General features: G+C 37.4%; 1 protein-coding gene across 1 annotated transcript; it reads left to right on the forward strand.

Annotated features, from left to right (window-relative positions):
* Positions 1-3,489: 3,489 nt before the first annotated feature.
* On the forward strand, positions 3,490-20,868 carry RB195_012181 (uncharacterized protein; the record flags this gene model as incomplete). Its single annotated transcript, XM_064193926.1, has 19 exons — positions 3,490-3,561; positions 5,633-5,819; positions 5,903-6,010; positions 6,093-6,318; positions 6,670-6,805; positions 6,877-7,012; positions 11,457-11,566; positions 11,780-11,957; positions 12,415-12,480; positions 13,369-13,478; positions 14,541-14,639; positions 16,983-17,103; positions 17,163-17,262; positions 17,322-17,460; positions 17,707-17,806; positions 17,937-18,030; positions 18,132-18,186; positions 18,668-19,384; positions 20,755-20,868. 19 exons carry the CDS (start codon positions 3,490-3,492, stop codon positions 20,866-20,868), a joined length of 2,868 nt encoding a protein of 955 aa, XP_064051509.1.
* Between the last annotated feature and the right edge of the window lie 2,846 nt (positions 20,869-23,714).

Below are 23,714 nucleotides of genomic sequence, written 5' to 3' on the forward strand. Positions count from 1 at the left end.
TTTTTTTTTCGTATGTTTGATATGTGAGTTTCTAGAAAAACAGTGGATCCGAAATCTCTCAATTTTACAAAAAAAAATCTACAAAAAAAAATTAAATTGCACAATTATACCCAACCATATAAAAATTCATTCATTGACTATTAATATTATTATAGATTAAATATAGATTAAATTGTTGTGTTTTGAATTTTTTTTTGTAAAATTGAGAGATTCCGGATCCATTGTTTTTCTAGAAATTCTTGAGAAATTTCTAGCTTTTCGCATTAACTGTTTTGCTACAGAATTGTGTTCCTCTTATTACAGAATGTCAGCCGAACTGATTCACCAATACATATAACATCTTCCAGACATTTGCGCAATCACCCGAGCATTGATCTAATATCGATTTCTACAGGAGATCACTTTAGTTCATCGTTACTGTCAAGTACCGAAATATTCCGCTTCGAATGAGAATGTCGTCTTCGAGAAAAAAACAACGCGCATAGAAGTCACATTTTAAATTCTTCACTGTACAACACAAAATCGCCGTCACTTCCATATAAATATAGTGCTGAGAGCGAGCGATTTTCGAAAGTACATTGACGTAGGCGGGACCTACGCTAGAGGCTATTTTAGGCGTGTGTGCGTATATATGTGGTCCTGTAAATACTACACACCCATGTAAGCTTCTTATGTAGCTTGGATTTGTTGGCGTAAGTCAGCTAGTGAGAAGGTTTGTGAAAGGTATTTTCCTCCGGATCCTTCGCCACGGTTCTACAACGAGTTCTACAACATCGATTACACGGAAAAGAATAGAACGGGAAATCTTTTTTTTCAAATTTTTCACTACAGACGCAGCTGCAAATTCGGCTACCAATCTGAACTTGAGCATATTTAATTAACAACGTTAAAAACAGCCTTAAATCGGTCTCGATACATTCAAGGCATCATTCAACGATTACGATGTTGTCGTCGAGATACTTTCATTTCATGTTTTTAGTACAATATTAGAAGGATGCCACTTTTTTTCATTAATTCCATGAATGTGATGTCTAATTAATTATAAAGCGTTAATGCATAATTAATTATTCAAGTAGTATTGATACATTATTTAAAGGATCACTTAAGCACTGTCACTTTTTCAATAAATAAACTACTGATCACGCGGTACTCAGCTGACGAAAGGAATCCGACTAGAAATCTATACTTATTCTCCTCCCTCTAACATTTTACATAGATTAGATCCATGTTGCAGATCATGCTTTCGGAAAATTTCGCTTTTTTTGGAATCTCTTAGATTTTTTCCTTTCACCTCATAATTCCTTTTCACTACCTAAAAGGAGAATCAACCTAAAAGAAGAAAGGAAAATGAAGAATAAAACAAAATAAAATAAAGTTATTTTAAATTAGAGGTATTTGAAATCACAGGATAATGTGAATTTCTACCTCTTCCAAACACAGGGCGCTTTTTGTTTCCATTTGCACTTTTTTTTTTAAGAAAAGTGGAGCCCTTTCTGATTGTTCCGAAGAAGAAATCCTGGTTTTTCGAGTGCCAAAAAGTAACGCAAAGGTCAAAGTTGTGCAGATCACGAAAACGTGCTCACAAAAATCACAAAAATTTCTTGCTCTTTACTACTTTCACTTTTCCTTGAAGTTTTTTGATTCCTTAAAGTAGAAAAACTCTCGCCCTACCCCTCTCGCCTTACCCTCAATACTTTTTTTTTCTGAAACTTCCCCGAAAAAAAACCTTTACCTTGAAAAAATCCATTAGATATAACATCCAAAAAGATGTTCATCCGAGATGAGATCCATCCGAGATGTTTCGGTCTTACTATTAATAATATTATTATTTTAAAATGTAATATTACATTAGTAGTATTATATTGTCATAATATATTATATATGATTTATTTTAAGTGGGTTTTATTAGCTTCACTCAATGTTAGTTGAATGGAATAACGTGTTCATAATCCGAATTTAAATTAGCAAGGAAGAAATTCCATGTTTCTGTTGTAAGCTGATATCGAATTCACATTTTTCGCCTACTCTGCCGTCTCGTATCGTCTTTTTCCCCCTTTAACACTATGGTGTTGTTCTGGAATAAATTCATTCACGGGCACATTATTGGCTACTTTACTTATTATAAAGGACATATTTGTCCTAGGAAGCTGTTCAGTGTCAGGTCACGGTGCATTTTCTTCTTCAATTTACCTAAATCCCAAATTTTTCCCTTTGATTTTCCGGTGGACGATGGATCGATTGAGATTCATTCTACTTTTTTTTTAAATTTCTCTCCTCTTAATTATCCGCTTGCTTGTTCACATTTTCTTCTTGCACTTTTTTTTCTCTCTTTTTCTTTCTTTTTTATTCTCTTCATTCTTCCGCTTTCCATTTCCTTCCAAACATGAATAATCGGAGGAACGTGGATTCACAATGTTATGTTCATCCGAAGAACATTTCTCGTTTGCACAGTGATGAAGCGCTGAAGGACAGAGTACGATCTCGATGTGAATCCATTGTTTGCATACAATACACGTCTGTTTAACAACTATGAGAGTGTTCCGTAATTTTAGTCATTTGAATATTTTTTCGTAGTCGTAATATTCGTTTTCCGTTTATTCCATTCGATCTACGTCGATTTTGATCTGATCAACACAAAATATAATAATAATATATAATATATATCAACATGATCAATATAAAGTAATATAATATTATAATATATGTAAATAATTTACGTTGTGCAGATCGCTTCAGTACCACCCGTCGTCCATCCGGCGTTTGATCGTCGTGGTCGACGTGCGCACGAGGTTCGAGACGATTAGTACGATTATGTGTTTGTATTTGTCATTTTGTTGACTCGGAATGAGTGTGCGCTTAAAATGGAGACGTAGACACGTTACGATGAAGAAATAGTGCGGTTGATCGGTAGAGAATAGAAAGCTGGTCGCAATCAAATAGTATGCGAAGCGAAGAGGTTATCGGGACGATGGAAGAATTTTAGAGTACTGTCTCGAGTCGATGATGACAGTTATGCACGGTTAGCCGGTCGTTACGTTGGTCCGAAATACGTGCTTGCTAGCTTAGGACAGACGGCTGTCATTACGGGCTCTATCATCTACCGTAGGCTGAAGAAGCGCAAACTTGTTCTTGTTCTTGCTCTTCTTCTAGTTCTGGATCAAAACTGAACTGTTTCTTGAATGTTTCTAATTTCGTGATATCTCGAAATTTCAGGCGATTTTCTCAATTTTCTTCTCAGCTATTTGTTCCAGTAAGGTATACTACGTACTCAGAACTTTTAATCGATAAATCGATCCCGACTGTCGATGATCAATTTCTTCTGTTTTCTTACTACTGCTTGTTACTCGCTTTTCCTCCATTCTTCCGATATTTTCCGCTTACTCGATCCGTTGAATCGTTTGTGCTCGTTAGTCGTGGAAGAAAAAACTCGTCCCAATCGTCCGAGTTTTCAGATAGCCATAGCAGCCGCTGCATGTTGCCACGAGTGCTATGTCGGACTGTTTGAACCCTTTTGCTGCCCTTCTGCAACCAGCACAACTTGCGGCGGCCTTTCAACAGAATGTGAGTGATTTTTTTTCGATTTTTTTTCCGTTTAATTTTCAGCGGATTTCACGGGTATATTGGCTCTCCATAATTTCATAATTTTTGAAATATAATCGAAAAGGTACGGGGAAGATGCATCTAGACAGCCCATGAACTTATAATTGTCCCAATGAGAATAATCAGAAAAAGAAAACTCACGCAAATTTGCGTACCTAACGTGGCAACGTGGCCAAACTGTTTTTAGAGATGGTTTATTTACATTGTTTGTGGACGGACGAATTTTCGCTTGAATCATAGTTTTTTTTTTGCTTTTATTTTCCAGATCTTTCTTGTGACTCATAACCAGGTCTTTCCTTCAAACAAAACTGAGTTTGTTCGAGATTTCTAGTTATGCTGTGGCTGGTCTTACAGTAATTTACAGTAACCGCTCCAACAACTTCGTATTTTCACCTCTCATCTTGACATTTGCGCTCGCGGCGCACTCGCACGCACATCCCGATGGTTTCAGCTCGAATCTGTGGAATGAAGTGATGTTACAGTTTTCCTTCCATGCTCCGTTATGACTAAGTGCATACAAATATTCGAATACTAAGTGGCTTAACGGTCTGTCACATGCTGTAAACTCTTGGCATCCGGCCAAATGTCTGCTCTTAGCTCTGCCAGATCTCAATGAGTATGTACTGGAAGTGCAAGTTTACACAACGTTACAATGTAATACGTAGGCATGCTCTTGTTGACGTTTCATCGTAAGCGGCATGACTTATGACTCCCATTGACTACTCCTCGTTCACTTACCGTTCACCAGACAATTCCGGAACAAAAGCAACACACCGACATTTTCTTTCTGTTAGAAAACAAAAAAAATAAGGAAAGTGGTGAGAGTTAGGCTCAGATTTCTCTTAAATATCAGACGAATATCTTGTGGAAGTAGAAAATCGCAACAAAAACCACATTTTTCTGATATGTACAAAATTTGTTGGCCTCTATGTTATTTTTTCGTAATCGAATAATATCTAGCATTACTTTCACGGAATAATTGGAAAACTCTTAGCGATCCTTTGAAAAATATTCTGACGGAATTGTAACGTACGTAACTCCAATAATTCGGAATAACTAGATTCCTTCCAGATTTTTTTTACTCTTCCAGAGTCCATCACTATGATGTGATAGCGCAAGTAACGTAGAAATGCTGTAATTTGTAGTAGACGAGCCTTTCACTTTTTTTTTTATAATTGAACCGTTGTAAAGGTTCTTTGGCTGCGTAGAGCAGAGAAAAAGTGTCTGAAAGCTGTCGAGTCAGAAAAAAAAACCGAAGAAAAAATGTCTGAGAGCTGTCTAGTCGAAAAAAAAGGAAGATTTCTGCAGACACTATTGAAATGAAAGTCTTCCCGGATAAATCCCTTTCCATTTACCATATTGGTGACGACCCGAAAGATCTCTGAGAACTCTCGAAACTCCTTGTCTTTCTAGCTGTAATACATCCAAGAGACCGCTTGAACGAGACCTTTAAACAAAGTACAGTGCAAAATTTTCCATAATTCATATGAAATTTGCGTAAATGCGCCGTGGATGCAATATAAAGATAAGAAAAAATCTGAAATAACTCCGTTATTTCAGCTTCGTCCAGCTGAATGCGCGAATTCAAGAGAGCCCAAAAAAGACGACCTTTAATCAACGTACAGTACGAAAATTCCAGAAATCATGTGAAATTCACATGTTTTGAAGAGCATACAGTAGCAGAATAGGAAGAAAAAAGTTCTCGAAATAACTGCGTCGGCCGAATCCGATAAAAATAAAACTGTGGATGTGATAATAATGCTAAACGCTGTCCAATCCGTAGCCCACAAAGCGTCCTCATCCATTGTTGAGTCGTTCTGAACAGCTTATTTTTCCGGTTTAGATGTCTGTTGCTGGAGGAAGCGATAGACCTTTAGGTCTTGCAAAAAAAAGCCGTTGAAACTTTATTTGGATAGATTCTCTGTTGGGTGTTTTCTTTAAAATTCGTAATTTAGAATGTTAACAAAATTTAAGGTGTTTTGGTGACGATTTCCTATTTATTTCCATTTCCACTGATATCCATGTTGTTCAGAATGCGGATATAACTGCATTGTCGACGACCTCGAACTCGTCACCACCGTATTCGCAGGCGGGCACCGAACAAATGCAATACTCGACGCCGGAGTCATGTACGGATCAACGCACGGAGACACCGTCATCGGATCAGTTGAACGGTGAATTCCCGGTATCGAACGGGTTCTCGCCTGACAATGGCACAGGCGAGTGTGTGTGCGTGCGACGCCTGATCGGAGCAGATTAGACGTTAGACAGACTTTCGGTTACTGAATAAGTTCTTCTTCAGGCTCCGATAGGGATCCGTCACCCGACTGTGTCTCTACCTCTTCATCCGGTGAAGCACACCTTCTAGGCTCAAAGATGATCTCAGCGGAAGACGCAGAGCTGCAGCGGCGTGAGTTACAGTAGTGGAATCTTTTTCTTCTCCTTTTTGAGAATTTTTCCCACTGATAGAACCAAAAAATTACATGTTTCAGAAATACTGCGTCTTCAAGCGTTCAATGACGAGGTTCACGACAAAAAACCCGCGTTGAATCTGCTGACATCATTGCACAACAACCCGTTGTTGGCCGAAAAACTGGCCAGTTGCATGATTCCCGGTATTCCGACACCGCAGGCGGCTACAGTACCACTTGCGGCGTCACTAGCTCAGACTCCTAACGCGCATGATGTCACGCCGACAAAACGGAAGCGGCAAAGAAGGTACGGTAATTTTCTCAACGTTTATCGAGGATTTCCTCGTAAATGCAGCGAAAATTGCACTACATTTGTTGTTTCTCTGGAAGAGTGACTATGAGTTAACGACGGAGATTCGTGGACTCTCTCTCGGTGAAACGGCAGAGAGGCAGACGCGAGTGTCGGTAGTTCCGCAGCACAATCAATGTTATTAACCTGCAATGACGTGCAACCAGAAATGCAACGTTGCTTTCAAAATTTTCCGACGAAAAGACTGCAGAACTAGCAGCAGACGTGCAATTTTTTTTTTCGCGCAGCCTTTTGATCGCTATTAGCGTCGAACAAACCTGTTTACGACCGCTAATGTCTAATGTTTAGAAATCCCGTTTGGCCGTATTTCGACGTCGTAGATGGTACAGCTAGATGTAAACAATGTTTATACAGTACGAAATCTGTATTCAGTACAAATCTAAAAGTACACCTACGATCACATCATAGAGCGGATTATGAGAAGGTTTGTCTCGAGAGAAAAAAACGAGCTATTCTGATCGATTATCGATCGTTCGTTGATCGCGAAATTTACAGGTGATTCAAGCAGAAGATGCACTGAACCTGAATGCTTTGCTTTTAAGCGGCAATTCAAGTAAACTATTCTCGACCGATTTGACGCGAAAACGAATGCCACCAATGACAAGTAGCATATTGATGACGATCAATAAATGTGAGTCAAATCTGGAGTATTTACTGTATCGAAAAGGATCCATAAGCATAACAAGGGAGATCTTGGCCCCAGAAAAAGGAGATGTGCCCTTACATAATCGCTTCAAAATCCTGTATCGATCACTAAAGGCCTTTGGTCCAATTATCCTGATCTTCTAGGATACCAATAACAAGTACCAGGAAGAAAGACCACCAAAAGTAGCATCGTTACCAATCTTTAAGGATAAGGACTTAAAAATTCCGGAAGATAAGCTGAGTGACCGAATAACTGTTCGAATGAAGTCGTGCTAATAAATGATGAAGTCAGCCACTCTTCGAGAAATAAGTGATATTCAATTAATTAATTGATTGATTGATTTTCTGGAACTAGAGGAGAGTGGGAGAAGTAAATAACTATCTATGGATTAGAGGTTGCAAATGTCTCAATTTTCGATTCATAAATACGATAAATGGGACCTTGATTAGCGGGAAAATAACAGTTTATAATTATATTGATAAATCTATAGTTCTACTGATAGAAACGGCAATTATTCAGATTTATGACATATCCGTATAAATCCTATATAAATCCTGGATTCTCCGTTTGCGGTTTAAAGGTGGTAAGAAATCCCCTTAAAATTGTATTCATGGTTCACATAGGCAGGAAGAAAACAGAAAACTTGTGATGAATCTCTTTGCACGCTTTTTTCTTAATTTCACGCGAAAAAAATTTACACATTTGGTGGGAAAAAAACCTAATCAACGAATATAAATTAAATATAATAATAAATAATATATTCAACGAATATTATATAATAAATAGATACTATTTGAAATTATTTAGTGAAAAAAAAATTATTTGAAACCGTTTAATCAAAACAATTTTGATGTTGTGCTCAAATTTATTTATTTATTTTATTTATTTGCTTATTTATCACGAATGAATTGTTCACGAATATTACGAATTTTATTCAAATGAAGTTTCTTTTTCTCAGAATCGCATAAGCGGACAAAATTGGAATATTTTCCGAAAATATTTTCTAGAAAAGTGGAAATATTTGAATAAGAGGTTGTTTTGAATCGAAATTATCAAGAAAAAAATAAACTGATGGCATTTCCAGTTCTATATTTCTTTTCCGGGTGTGTGTGCGTGTGTGTCTGAATCTAACACTTTGTGGCAGCAACGTAACATGAGCATAACATGAACCTTAACACAAAAAATCTGCAAGAATCTTGCAAGCATAAAATAATCACTTGAAGAGCACTTCACTTAATGTTTTTCGTCGAGATTCGTTCGAGAACGATCAAAGGTGCACTTTACGTTGGTTGATGCGATAAAATTTCGCAAGTATTTCGCGAAGGAGTGCGTGTATGCGTTTGTGCGTTGTGGTGTGTGTGTTTCATTCATTTCTACGAGATAACATTGCTACGAGAGCACAGCACGTTGTTATTTTTGCCGCATTGACCACAACCCGAAAATCGTCCACTTTTTTTCCAGAACTGACTGTTTAGCACCGCCACCTGCGTTATGCTAGCCACTTGGCTAAGTTTATGTAAGTATACAGTTTTTGCTGGATATTCCAGAAAAATAAATAGTTTATGGTCATTTTTTTCTCCGTTTCGTAACTGTATCCGTGTTTCTTGAACAGTTTCTTTTGCTGCTCTTCAACTATAGCGTACTTTCCATTGAAGAAGTACTATAAGGTTTTTTTTTTACCCATTGGACAAATAAACACAGGATAGTTTTTGAGTTATAGTAGTTGTAATGTTTTTATTTGATTTGACCTACGAGTTCCCATTCTCGGAAAAAGTGATAGTTGTCGTCTTCATTTTTTTTTTCGTCATAAAGAAAAAGCGGATAAGAGCCCTTCAGAGGTATTGTTTTCTTTCAGAGCAGAACTTCGAAATTCAACAAGATATAATTTCTCTGATTATTAAGGTACCGCTCCTGTTATCCATCTAAGAGAATCCTGAGAAAATTCTATGATCCGAAAAAAAGAAGAAAATGTTTCTTACTGGGATTTTCCGTTTTCCTGTCTGATCGTTTTTGGCTTTAGGAAATGTTGAGCAGACTCCGGATGATTATTTTGGATCCAAATAGAGTATTCTATTTTTTTTTCTCATCTCACTAGCCTGTTCTTCCTTTTTCCAGTTGGGTTACTCTTACTTGAATAAATTATGCGCATGAAAAGTGTTATTAAGTGAATATGTCATTGAAATATGACAGTATAGTTACAAAGTGAACAGGAGAGGATTCAACTCGGTAGAGCTCTGGACGTCTAACCTCTAGGAGTCAGCAGGTCAGAATTCATGAGAAAATGGCTAACCGTAACACTTTGAAAGACCGATGTTCACATTACGCATGGAATGACTTTCCCTTTAACCAAATTTTGATGACTTCACGTGTGCACTACTACGGTAGGATGGGTAAGAGTAGTTAGCATTTCATGAATCTCTGGAGTACCAGGTCTATTCTCTATTTGTTTTTTTTTACCCTTCAATTGTTGACAGTTTTGTTGTGTATGCAAAGCAGGTGAAAAAAAAACATCCCTACTAATACTAACTCCATTTGGTTGTGTTTAACGAACGTTAAAGTTGAAGTTTAGTGGTGAATATTGCATAGGGGAATGACTAAGATTTTATGTGGTATGACTCGTTCCGGAGTGATGTTTAGCTTTTTGCTTGCGCAAGCATCGGGTAATCCTTAATAGCTGCATGATTCAGCGCACACTAAGCTCTTCAGAGTGTTATCGAGCATTTTACAGCTTTTCATTCATACTGTATATTTATTATAGATACACACATTTAGTGTATTTATTTATTTTTCTTTTTTATTTATGTATAGCATATTTATTCTTACACTTTATAACTTTTCATTCATATAGTACATTTATTGTAGTGTATTTAGTAATGGTATGTAGTGTATTATTTATATTTATTTATTATTTATACATTATTCACTTATTATTCATGCCAAAAATCTGAAAAAAAAGTCTAAATCTAAAAAAATCAAAATCTAAATTGGTCGATTTAATGTAAAACAGTCATAAAAACCGGATAGATTGGTTTTGCAAGGAAAAGTTACCTGAGATGCCCTGGAATCTCCCCTATATATTTTTGTCCATCGTTCTCGGCTCTGGGCAATGATGGCACATGATCTATTACCGAATTGTATGTATTCAACAATGCTTGACTGTAGCTATATCCATTATTTGCACACAATGCCCGTTTCATATTGTATCAGAGCTTCAATATTTGCCTAATACAGACGTAGCATCGCCGAGCGTTGCGATCTCACTGATGCGACGACGGCGTTTATTCACCGGGATCATAGTTTTCGGGAATTGTACAATTGCAATGAGGAATACAGATTAATTCTGGAGCAAGAAAAACAATGGGAAAAAACAAAAGTGGAAAATTTCCCTTGTCATAAACAAGCACCACTGTTTACAAAACGCGAAATTTTCAAAAATTTAAATAGAAATGTTCAGTTAGGAGATGTATGATTAGTCATACAAAGATAACACGTAACTTTAAAAATATAACAGTATGAAGAATAAATATATAAATAAATAAAAATACAAAGAAATATATAAAGAAATATAAAGATATAAAGTTAGACATATAAAGACTCACGTAACTTTGAAAATTCCGGAAAAATTCTTAAATTAGCAAAACAAACGGTGCAATGGATAGCTAATCAGAAATACATCCTGAAAGCCCCTAGGAAATGCCAATTTTCAATGAAATGAGATTTGAAAAGTTTCCGGAATTATACAGTTGTGATGACGAAGATTAGAAATAGTGGAAGTATTATTGTTTATGACGAATAAATAAATAAATATAAGATAAGATAAATGTTGGAAAATTCAAGCATAAATATGAAATGTTTGAAAAAAATCCGAGAGAAAATTCCAGGAATAACAAAAACAACATTGTAATGAGCTAATTAGAGATATATTGGCTACGCCTCGGAAACTTTCAATTTCTCATTTTTCTAAGACATTGAGATTTAGGAAATTCTTAGAATTTTACTTGGATAACGAAACCCAAAAATTTCTTGAATTTCAAAGTAATATTACTGTTTCTGATCTCTAAACCCCAAGTTCTTCATTGTAAACTTCTAGAACACTAGTTTTACGGTTAGTCTTTGTTACTAGGCTACGTTAGCCATGGTTCACTGTGTTTGGTTTTTTTTTTTTTTTTTTTGAAGGGGGGGGGGGAGGTAGCTTAAAAATACAATTATAAAGCCATGACTTTCCTCACTCTAAGTTCTGGGATTCCAAAATGGGCGAAAAAAAAGAAATGCGAAAGCTTTCGTTGGCCAGAATTCCAAGTAGAAATTCTAAAAATAATAGCAAGAAAATGGAAATCTTAGGAACACATGAAATGGCAGGGAAATGAAGACAACGACCATATTTCATTCATTTCCTTCTCATTTCCTACACTTCTCTGATTCATTTCAGTAGCAAGTCAATCAGCCGGTGATGACAACCCGTTGAACAGCGTGCTGCGACAAACTCTAGCTGCCGGGACGCTGAATCAGCAACTACAACAAGTACAAAATCAGTTACAGGTTAGTAGAACACAGTTTAATTAGTAATTTTTTTTTGCATCCTGATAGCATGGCAGGACGTGCGGATGTATTCGAAAAACATATTTCGGAAATTTTCGGTTTCTTGTCCCAAAAGTTGCGCATGGGTCTGTCCATGTTCTGATCTGGATATAATCGCTTTATGGTGATCACGTCTTGTCTTGAGCAGTCTACAGTACCTTATCGACTTTTTAGGCTCAAGCTCAACAGAAACAGCAACAACAACAGCAACAACAACAGCAGCAACAACAACAACAGCATCAACAACAACAACCATCTCATCAACAACAACAGGTTCCATTGACGTTGAACGCCGCAAATCTGGCAGCATTGAATCAAATGGCTCGGAATCAGCTGAATGCTACGCCACAACGTAAGATCTGCGGTTGTTTACATTTGTTTACAGTTGTTTGTAGGCTGGTAAACAACTGGTAATCTACCGCATAATCTATAGTACATAGTTCTGTGAGTGCTTAAAGCGTAGTATCCGCGAGTAGAGAACGTACACATACTTATCGATTGTGTGGGAATCGATCGATAATCCTATAGTTTCAACCGCGTTTACTTTCGTGTCAGGTGCCCCAACATCGCATGTGCATGTTCTGATAACTTGTCCCTGATTGCATTGTAATCATTTTATCTGGCGCTTTCATGACTTCATGACTAGTCGGAGCCGACATATGTGTCCTAAAACTAAACACATTGTGAATATATCGGAATTTCCGACATTCACTCGTTTTTTTTTTTACTTAGTGGGCAGAATCGTAGCAGTGTTTTTTTTTTTCTGGGTAAATTTTCCATTAATATTTAATTGATTGATTCTATTACAGCTCTTCTCGGCATGACACCTGAACAATTCACCAGCCATTTCAACTTTCTAAATCCGATCAAAAGAGGTGAGTGTCAGTTTAATTCTAGAGATTTCTAGAATATTCTGTGTCCAGTCATTTGTTATCTGACGCTTTCTGAGGCATTCTTTGGACGTCTTTGCGGTAACCTCTGGTTATATTATTGATTTAGCGCTTTGAACCTCTAATATGGGATTAGATGGTTTTGAAAGATGTGCGAAATTTTTAAAGTTTTATTTCCGAGCAGAATTTTGTTAAGAAATGTGATTAGAAATGATTTTGGTTGGTTTATAAAGAAATGAATATTTTCTGATCAAAAATTATGTTTTAAATGATGTGACATTTTAAATGACATGAGTTTTAGGAATTCAAATAAAATAATAAAAATGTAATAATAATGAAGTAATAATAATAATAATAATAATAATAATAATAATAATAATAATAATAGTAATAATAATAATAATAATAATAATAATAATAATAATAATAATAATAATAATAATAATAATAATAATAAATTTGATGTATGTACGTATAGCAACATTATTTTTTTTACAAAATCTCTTTAGAAGGTAGTCTTTCTATTCTGATTCAAATATTTTTCTTTGACGTTAGAATTTCTCTGAAAACAATATTTGTAGCATATCTTTTATAATGTCTTTGAAGTCATTTGATTTTCCTGAAAATTTTCAGCTTCGAATTTTTTCTTGGAGTTTAAAAACAAGCCCTCCATTATTGTGTTTACTTTATCGATTCGAATTTTTTTTTCATTTCGAATGAATCAAGAAAAATCGTGTTGAGATGTGTTAAGACGTGTCAGTTTAACGCCTAGAAACATGTTCTATCCTGGTCAACATGTCAATTAGCGATAGATTGTCTGCAAAAGCTGCACGGTTCTCCGCAATGTCATTTTCAGTATCGTTTTTGCTTAAGATCTGCCATCAGCACCACACGGCACCGATGCGAACGGAATGCCTCAACCGAAACGTCGTCGATTACGTCGACATCCTGTGTGGATGTTCTTCAAGGATCTAGAAGATAGGGTGAGTCAGTCGTGATGAATGTACGACATTTTGCGGCCTTTAAGAGCCCATTTTTATTGTCCGCATACTGTTTGATGATAGCTGATAAAATGATGAGTATATCACGCGCTCGGCCCTTACCAGACACATACCTCAGCATTGATGGGGAATAAGAAATTGGTGGTGGGGGGACTGAAGAATGACCTGTGATTAGAAATCCGGCATAAAATGTATTTACTATTATTACAACACCTCTTAATATGTACTATTATGTATCTATTAGTATGTGTTAGTATTATATTATGTTTTTGGGGAATGAGGAAGTAAGAGGAAAGGGAGGGCTTGAAAAATGATCTATGATTAGAAATATCCGGCGTAAAGTGTACGTATTATAACTCAGAAGTGCTTTTTTATGGGAAAAAACCTTGATCAGGTTGTTTACAAATTTATTATCTATAAAATAACTTTGAGAATAGAATAATAATATAAGCTGCAGAACAAAAATTCCAAGTATCGGTCGTCCTGTTCGATATATGAGTTTTCTTGTGTAGAAGGTCCCATATTTAGTTCATTAAAAACAACATTTCTCATTATTTGACTTTTGTGAGGACTTTTTTTGTGCTTATGACAGGGATCAGTTCTCGTTCGTTCTGAAAAAAAAAACAGCATTACGAAGAGAACATTTGAAGAGGAACTCAATCTTTGATTAGGAGTCCTCTAAAAAAACCAACTATTGGAATTTAGAAACCGGTAGCAAACCTACCAGTAAATAGCAAATGGAACAATTCAGTATTGTGGAAAATTTCACTGAAAGACGGCAGAAATTTGTGATGCCAGCTGGAGAGGGTTAAACCTGTAAAACGAAGTAGATACATAGAGATTGCTGGTACTATTTTGAGAGAGTTTTGATCAAAGATCTTGTTGGTGGTTTCGAAAATTTTGAAAAGTTGCTTTTAGACAACTTCGAGGGCTTTTTGCACTAGTGCATACTGATTATCTCCTAGAAATTAGCATGGATTTTTCTTGGAGACGTTGTCTTTTTTTAAAACGATAGCTTTAACCTTCTCAAACCCATTCATTTAGATGGTCGGATGCATCAATTGCAATTTCCGGACAGGATCCGCTTTCAGCACAAACCTCAAGATGCATCTGAAAGCTCATCATAAGGACGATTACGAGAGGGTAAGAATAAGTAGAAGCGATTTTCTTTATACTTCTTTTGGACACTACCTCTACAAGCTTTTAGATAAATAATCTGTGGGGAGAACATGTTTGAATAGGTTGTGGTCTACTTAGTGAATGTTTTCTGTCGTCAACATGAAAAAAATATCTTAGTTAAAAGAAAATAAATGTAAAAAATTACCGTGGATTATTAAGGGATACGTCTTGCAAAAATAATGTTTCCAGAATCCTCTAGTTTTTTTTTTTTCTGAGAAAAAGTAGCTTTTTCAGGATGTTAACAAAATATCCAATAATTTTAGTTTCCATTTTTTGTTGATTTACAGTTTCCTTCAAGTCAGAGTACGTTAAGACAACTTTACCAGGATAGTTAGGATTTTGTATCTACGTCTAGGATGCATAAAACGATAAGTTTGTAAAGATGCGGAAGAATTTCATGGGAAAACTTATCTCTGAAAAAAAATCCTCTCTTTTAGTGGGTAAATGAATACGAATAGGAATACCCGCGAACGGCTAGTGTCATTCTTGCGGAAAATTTCCTTCCAGAAAAACCTATCCAGAAAAATCTAGAAAAACCTCCTTTTATTTTGGCAATGTATAGGGCATCTCCGCAAATGACTAGTTTTATTGAGAAACCTCTATAGTTCTTAAAGTACTTAGTAAAATAAACAACTCAGATAAGTAAGTCATTCGGCAAAAGATATTCACATTCCAGAAAAGTATGGATGATAGCGTCATTGACAAGTGTTAAATGTCAAACTACAGAAAAGTGTTTATTACCTGTCCGACACGTCAAAAGTGCATAGCACATGACAAATGTTAACATTTAACAATAACAAATTCCTTTGCCTAGAGGACGTGATTTGTACTGCACTTCAAGATGCTCTATTTCCATATTTTTAAGACAAAAATTACGACATATAGGACAAAAATCACCAAAAAATTGAAAAACGCGCGAAGGTTCGTCTTGCGTGTTGTACTGTACGCCAGTACCATATATCGAGCATGAATCCTAACGCGAATGAACATGTTGAATCTTAACGCGAATAAACATGTTAATACTCATTTGAACTGGGAAAATCATTGATTTTTAACAGGTTAGAAAATGCTCTTAATGGACCCTATTAGAGGAGTTACAGTATCCAGAGTATACTGTATGTGTCGAGATTTTTGCTATGATTATGGGCGTCTGAAACGTCTTCAGTACATCATAGTTAATGTAGCAGCACAATTTCAACTTTTTTGTTCTATATTTTTAATTTTTTACTCGTTTTCTCCTAGTCCCTTAGAAAATTCCTTTATGGTATACTTAGAGTGCAAACGAAATATTTGAAAGGGTATGTATGTATGTATCGGAACTGCCCTTAGCATCCTGACGCCAGCATGCCGCCCTACCTCTATCACTAGTATCATATCACATTTTATCAATTTTTATGGGTCACCTTTAGTTGAACGATGAATGTGGCGAGCATGCTGCGTTGCTCGCTGAAATACTTGTATTGATAACGGTATTAGACATACCAACACAGCAGACTAAGGACGACTCACATGGGTGAAATGCTTGTAATGTTTGACTTCTACCGAATTCGGCGAGGGACCGAAAAAAAAAAAAAAAAAAAGGAAGGAAGGGGGATACTATCGTTTGATATACAGTAATTAGAATGCAATAATGTGTAATAATCGAATTTAAGGAAAATAACGAGTTTTAGCTTTGGAGTCAACTCAACGTGAAATTACAACAGGAATATAGCGAAAGCGACGAAATCTTTCTACTAAAAAAATTAATGAGCCGTCTACTTTCGCTTAAGACTTGTAATCCTTGACTACATCCAAGCTTTCACGTTCCCAATCCCTTTTTTATTTCAATTTTATGACTCTTGTTAACGACTTTTCGTTTGGAATTCAATTTTCTATCCAGCGTCTTCTGTTTGTTTATCCATGCATTTTTTCGCAATATAAACGAAAGCGGCTACGGACCCTTCGCCGTATTTCAATGTTCGTGTAGTGAAAGAGGAATTATGTAGGATAGACCTCAATTATTGATATCCGAAATATTGATTGATTAATAACAGGTACACCGCGGTGAAAACATTAAGTTAGAAGCGCAACGGAAATATATGATTACGCATAACCACCAGCGATGGCTCACGAAGTGGTAGGCAGGCTCAAGGGATTTTTCTCAGAATGTGTTGGGTTGGGTCGAGGGACTAGAATATTATGGAGAGGTTCAAGAGGTTCTCCTCAGAAAGAGTCATGGAATCTTTGAAAGCTACTTATGAACTAGTTAGAATTCCGTATTTCCATTTAAACAATGGTCAATAATCTATATGATGAATATTTTTCAAGGTTTTGAAACTCGAAGGCGATATGCGTGTCGAGGAGAATGTCACCGGGCCACCGAATAAAATTAAGAACGAACTGATCGATTTTATTCGTGGAGGTGGAAATGCTAGCACTGCAAGTGCAGGTGAATTTTTAAATATTCTGACCGTCTGCGACTCTTTTTGTTATGTTATCCTTCTCCAGCAAATCCTTCTGCTCCTCGAGCTTCTCCGCTGATTCAACAGTTCATCAGTCAGACCATGGCAGCACGTCATTCAGGTGATCCAGCTGTGAAGAAAGAAAGGTAAGCGGTAATGTTCTTTCTGTCTTTAGTACAAATATCGATTTTATTGACTCATGCAGCCTCGACGATGATCCATTCAATGCTATGTCCATGTCGGATAAGTTAGCTGCACTGGTGGGACTTGTCCCAGGATCCGGTGTAGTTGAAGGTGAAATCAAACACGAGGATGAGGCTGAGGAGCCTGTGGCTACGGTACAGGTGAGTGTAAAGATTTTAACGCGACGAATATTTTTTGTTTTGAATGAAATCAGGCCGACTGGTGTTCAGGTTATAGTGTGCCAGAAAAACACGCTATTGCAGCGTTGATCCTGCACAAGATCTTGAAGTTTTTTCTAGATTATTCATTTTTCCGGGCTCAATGTTTTCTTTTTATTCGGATTTAGGTCGAATTTATTTTGATGGCTGTTTTATTCCTTTCTTGATCTTAATATTGCTTTCCTTCAGAATGCCTTCGATGAGATCCGACGAGCAGCAGACAATATGCTGGCGGCTAACATGGGACTTGCTCCTCCACCTCAGGAGCAGACCATCGTAAATCTGAACGGTAAGCGATCTCTCGTCTCTTCCGAGATCTTCAGGAAAATAGAAGGCTGATTTAACTGGTGCCGGTTGTCTCTACTCGATGTCCGGCTCACCTTCACCCTATTTTCTTCTTTTAGAAATGTTTATTGTAGGGTCTGTTGTGACCAGTGAAACGCAGTCAACATCGTCTACGTCTACTGACGAATCCGATGAGAAGAAGGTTGATAGGGACATGGCTTTGGCGAAGTGAGTCCTATACTTTTCTGTCGAGGGTGGAGATTTGAAAATTTGAGGGAAAAAAGTCCAACGAACTCCTTTACTACACACAAATGGAATTAATTATTTAGGTTCTGGTTCTCTGAAGGTGCCAACAATAACTTGCTCCAGAGCGAATTGTTTAAGGTGCGATTTTACGATAATTTTATAGAAATATTTCAAAAATCATTGCTAATGCTCTAACCCTAGCTTTGGTGTGGTGTCGTGTTTGCATGCTGTGTGCTCAAATTCCTTTCGTTCACACTTTTTGTGCGCATAGACGCAGAGTAATGCCTGCTTCTCTGCGCTATGTCTACTGGTGAAAAAATTGCATGTTTCCCTAGATGTTGTACAATTCATTTCAAAAATATTGGCTAAATTCGTATGGTGGTCGTAATGCAGAATTTGGTCTTCCTCTACAGTACTCAGAAAAGTGCTGAATTCCTGATTCTGCAATTACAACCGTGACGTCCACTATTTCTGAAATGCATCCGAGATCACGTAGATTGCACTTCATAGAAGACCCTCAAAAGGAACCCGCGGAAACTCGTCCTCGTTTCATCGCTGGATGTATCCCTCTGTGGCCCTGTCAGATTGTCAGCAACTTTGACAATACTACTGTATTAAGGCGATGGGCGAATCTGTGTGTCCTGACACGAATGCCATTTCTGCACTAACCTGTCTGAATCAACTAATGTCCAGCTCCTTGAACGAGAGCGTAGATTGCGCCGGGACTTCTGCAGAACCACCGGCAATACCTGCCGTTGACGTGACATCACTGACATACGACGGATTATTCGACACTCTAACATCACTCCAGAAAACCTTCGATGCGGACGAGTTGACGTCTTTCGTTGTGGTGATCCAGTTGCTAAAAGGTTCGGCGAAGAATGATGAAGAGCGGGTGATTGTGGATACTGTAGCGGCAGGCTTGGAGCGTATTTACGACTTGAACTTTGAGACAGATCGAAGTGAACGAACGAAGAAACTTATTTCGGAAAAAATGAAGCTAAAGCGATTATTCGAAACGTCAGAACAACGTGAGCATCGTCTACAACGAATGAAAGAACGATATAGGTTGCAAAAAGATACCGTAAACGGTAGTAAACCGGACAAACGTAGGAAAGAATACCGTCATGACAGCCCTTCCGTCAGCGATTCTGATGATATCGTGGCTCGAGCGAAAGAGGATCGACTACGACGACTGCGTGACTATCAACGGAAGCGACTTTTGAACGAGAAACCCGAGCAAAGAGCGCGACGACTGGCGAAAATGCGTGAAAATCAGAAACTACGTCGCGCACGGCAGCTTGCAAGTCGTAACGTCGTATCTGCGGTTGGTATGGTAGGTACAGCTAGTGTTTTTATACTAATCACGCAACAATGCATGTTAAAATGTGGTTGTGATGGTGATGGTGATGGTGATGGTGATGGTGATGGCGGTGGTAAATCACTTGTGATAGTTTTGTTTCGAAAATTCTTCAGAAATAAAAAAACGTTTTTTTTTTTGTAGAAATTTCTGCCTAACCAAATAACTGAGTAATCTAGTTTAATCCCTCGCTAGTAATAGTAAGTAACAGTGATAGTCATCCAGTGGATAGAAAGACAAAACGAACTGTGGTAAAACGTTAGGAAATTTCAAAATCGTTTGTTTTTTTGTGAAGCCACACCCATTTCGATTATTCATTGAGTTTTTTCTAGGTCTATGATTTTTTTTAGATCCGAACTTGCACTAAAAATATATCCGAATGATGTATGCAGCAAAGTATGTAAAGCAGATAGGGTCATTTAAATCTGGTTTTTCTCTGCTCTTATGGAAAAATTTCTCTGCTTTTATGGAAGCCCCCTCGTCTCACCCTCACTCATTTCTTGTTTTTTGGTTTCGCGTTGATGCTGATGCTTCATGTCTGAGGGACCTTTTGAGCATTCCCTGTGAACTCGTCCAAAATTTTGTCCCATTACTAACTCCGCCCAGTACTGAATTAATCTAATAATTGGTACGCTGTAAGGCTTAAAAATACTCTGATCTATCTGTTATTGGGGTCTTTAGTTTTTAAAACAAATCACATTAACTAACTCTACAATCATAGACCACTCCAGTCATATCAAGTAGGAAAGCTATAATACATCTGTACGAGTTTTTCCCTTGCTTCCCGCACATTCCTAAATGCGAGTTACCCCCCTCCCTCCTCCCCAGCTAACAAAATTGCACCCACATCTAGTTTAAAGGCATCACCCCACAAATCTGAGGTGGTGCAGATTTCAGGTGGAGTATTCTTATACGGGATTGGAGACTATGGAGAGGGGGGTGATTTTGTCCATTTCTTCCTAATTGCCGTAAAAAACGGCCCGGAAGATACGACTTCAGGCGTTCTGGCGCACTATTTTCTACGGGGAGTTCGACTGGAGCGCGCCAGCCTTGTGCGGCGCCGCATCTTCCGGGCCATTTTTTACGGCAATTAGGAAGAAATTGACGGAATCACCCACTCTCCATAATCTACCATCCCGTATACGAATACTCCACTTGAAATCCGTACCATCTCAGATTAGTGGAGTGATGCCTTTAATCCTTCACACTAACCTTTTGAATGAAATATAATTAACCGACAATAATCTAACCAAATGAAATACACTGATCTCATTATAAATTTGGATGATGTGATTTACGGTAATCAATCGTATGTTTTTTTTTACACTGGAACGACTTTATTTCAGGACTTTGTCCGCTCCCTGGCTCCAGACTACGAGATTCCGGAAGCTGGAGATTTAGTCGGTCTTGTTGATGCTGATCATCAGCAGCAACAACAACAACATCATCAACAACAGTAGTATATCGGTACGATCAAAGGACGTCATCGCATCGCGCTCGCAGCTGAGCGTTCTTTTAGCCGTAGAGCAAACGGAAGTAGCACTAGAGCACGCATTTGTTCAAATTTGCGACATACCCGCACCATTTGCACATTTGCTTATTCACATATACACGTATGCACCTATATACATATACATATATAAACACATACACAAATGTCTTTCTTCATGATGATCCCAGTTATATTTGCATATACCCAAATATATATGTTTTTTTTATATATACAGTGAGTGTAAAAAAACGCACGTACAATTCATTTCATGTTAGAGAAGCGAATCTTCCTCAATCTTCCTTTTGTCCGCTAACTCTAACCGAATACGAATTGCTACTGCATCTCTACATAGCTCTTTCAACTACACTCTCCTCCCGTTGATGACAATCTCCTCTGCAATATAAGTTCGTATAGTAATAAGCACCAAAGTCATTCGATACGTATTGATCGATACTGACTTTGTGTGTGTGTGTTTTTTTTTGTTAAGCCTTTCTCATATGTTGATTGATGACATCATTGCAATAAGTGTTCACTTTCATCGATTTGACAAACATCCCCAGAAAATCTTCCACACATACCAATCACATATGTCTGTTTTGTTTGTGTTTGTAAATTATGAAATGATTGGTTTATTTTGAATTATTGATTGGTTTTTTTTTTCTCTCTCTCACGTTACTTGTTTGCTAACAGGAACAGGAATTGTTGTGTAGATCTTCTTGTTGCGGCCAGTAACGTGCATTTTATTTTTGTTATCTTTCACCTTGGCTTGTTTGGGCGATTGATTGTCACCTGATGTGGTGCTGAATTTTTTTATTTATTGCAATTTTTCACGTTCCCAATCATCTTGAAAGTGACAAAGTCGCGCCGAACAACCATCTGGTGGCGCATCGCGACCGCAACGCACATGCGCTGCGACCGCGCCGCACCCGCACTTTGCCTCTCGTGATGTGTTTCGCTTTTAAAATTCCCCAAATGTTCTTTCGCATTTCCACAACTCAGGGAGAGTTTGTAGGAGCCATGTTTCTTTTTTTTACGTTTTTCCCGCACTCCTCGTTTTATTTTCATTACTTGTTTTTCCATAAGAGTTTACATGTTTTATTCTCTCTCAAAATTATATATTACGTCGAGAATGGCCTTATTTTCTATATGTTTTCACAAGAAACGCTATTCGGAGTGGATTAGTATATATATTTAGATCATAATCGAATGGTGTGTTCAAACATTTGAAGATAAAGATTATCCATATCTATTTTCTTTGTGATGGTTGGTCAACGCTTCTGTTGCTTAGAAAAATGGGTTTGAAAAAAAACCAGGAATAGTTGTTCTGCGTGGAAACGGTGGAAACGTCTAAGCAGTGAATGCATAACGGAACAGTGAGGAATTATCGCAAGTATTGGACAGAAATTTTACTAAACTTTCCGAATTGAATAATACTTAAAGATTTCTTATCAAATCTGGAGGAAAGTACAAATATAAGTGGATTCATGCACTAGTACTAATACCCTAAATAATTCATATTTAAAAACCACAGAGTGCGTGAAAATTTGATTGTTCAAGGAGCAAGGATCCTCTGTAATGTTTATGATCGAGGTATGTGACAGTTATCAACATGTTTATTTGTTTATTTAAATGGAACAACTGGGTAGTGGAAATTGAAAACTTTCAAGGTAAAAATTGCACTAGTCACCTTCTCTGCTTGATTGCAAACTTCTAAGGACCTTTTAGTGTGATGAACTTAATTTTCACTGGAAGTGAAGTAAAATGAAGGTTCTCTTGAAAGAAAAGGCCTATCGAGTATAGAAAGGAGGATAGAAAAGTTGTCTGCTTGACGACAGCGCGGTTCAACTGTAAGCACTCGTTTCAACGATTATTTTCCATGACATCTTAGTTTTCTAGAAGTTTTCTGTATTTACTGATAAAAAGGATAAAGTCTCGGGCGTTAATCAATCCGCTTCGGACCCACCAACGTGTTCACCTCAATTCAGAATCGTTTGAGGTTCACGAACGTGTAACTGGTCTATACGATGACTTGTGGTGGCTGGCCGATGTGTCAAGTCAGTGTTTTTATCCTCCCAGACAAGTCTGGTACCAATTTATCGACCCCGGAGGGATGAAAGGCTTGGTGAGCGCTAGGGCGGATTCGAACCTCCAATCGATCGTGCAGGAAGCGGGGCCTCTAACCGCTACAGTACACCCGCCCATTATTTGCTGATATTTTATTACTATTTATTATTATTGCTATTATTTTCTACTTTAAATATAGTTCCATCGTGCAACGCAGAAGAAACTCATAGTCGATTGACGCCGGATACTCAAAAATTGCGCTATTGTCAATGAGTTAAAGAAAAATTTATGTTCTTTACCTCTAAAAATAATAATTTCAAATAGTCGATCTTCCATACAAACAGTGAAGTTTACGATCCCCATTGGATGAAATGTTCAGACATTGCGAATCCGCGTACCATGCTGCAATCCAGGAAACTCAGAGGGCAATTTCCCGTTTTATCTTCATGTGTGCGAAGATTCCTTCCGTACTTGAATCCAGGTATATCAGGGTAGGGCAAAAAGAAAAAAATTAAGTTATTATCGCTACGAAAAAAAAAATATGTGAAAATGTTATGTGGATGCTTATCACGAGTTTCCTACATCCTTCTTTCGCACCAAATGTGATAGGAACCTCTTGAACCTGTGGGTGTGTTCGAAAATATTATTCGAATGTATTCGAAGAAAAAAATTCGATTATCTAATGAAATCTAGTGCACATACGAGTAGAGTTACCGCTGCCCGCTTCTCGTACTCACGCTGGAGTGATCC

This window comes from Necator americanus, chromosome III (genome assembly GCF_031761385.1).
Source record: "Necator americanus strain Aroian chromosome III, whole genome shotgun sequence".
Taxonomy (NCBI): Eukaryota; Metazoa; Nematoda; class Chromadorea; order Rhabditida; family Ancylostomatidae; genus Necator; species Necator americanus.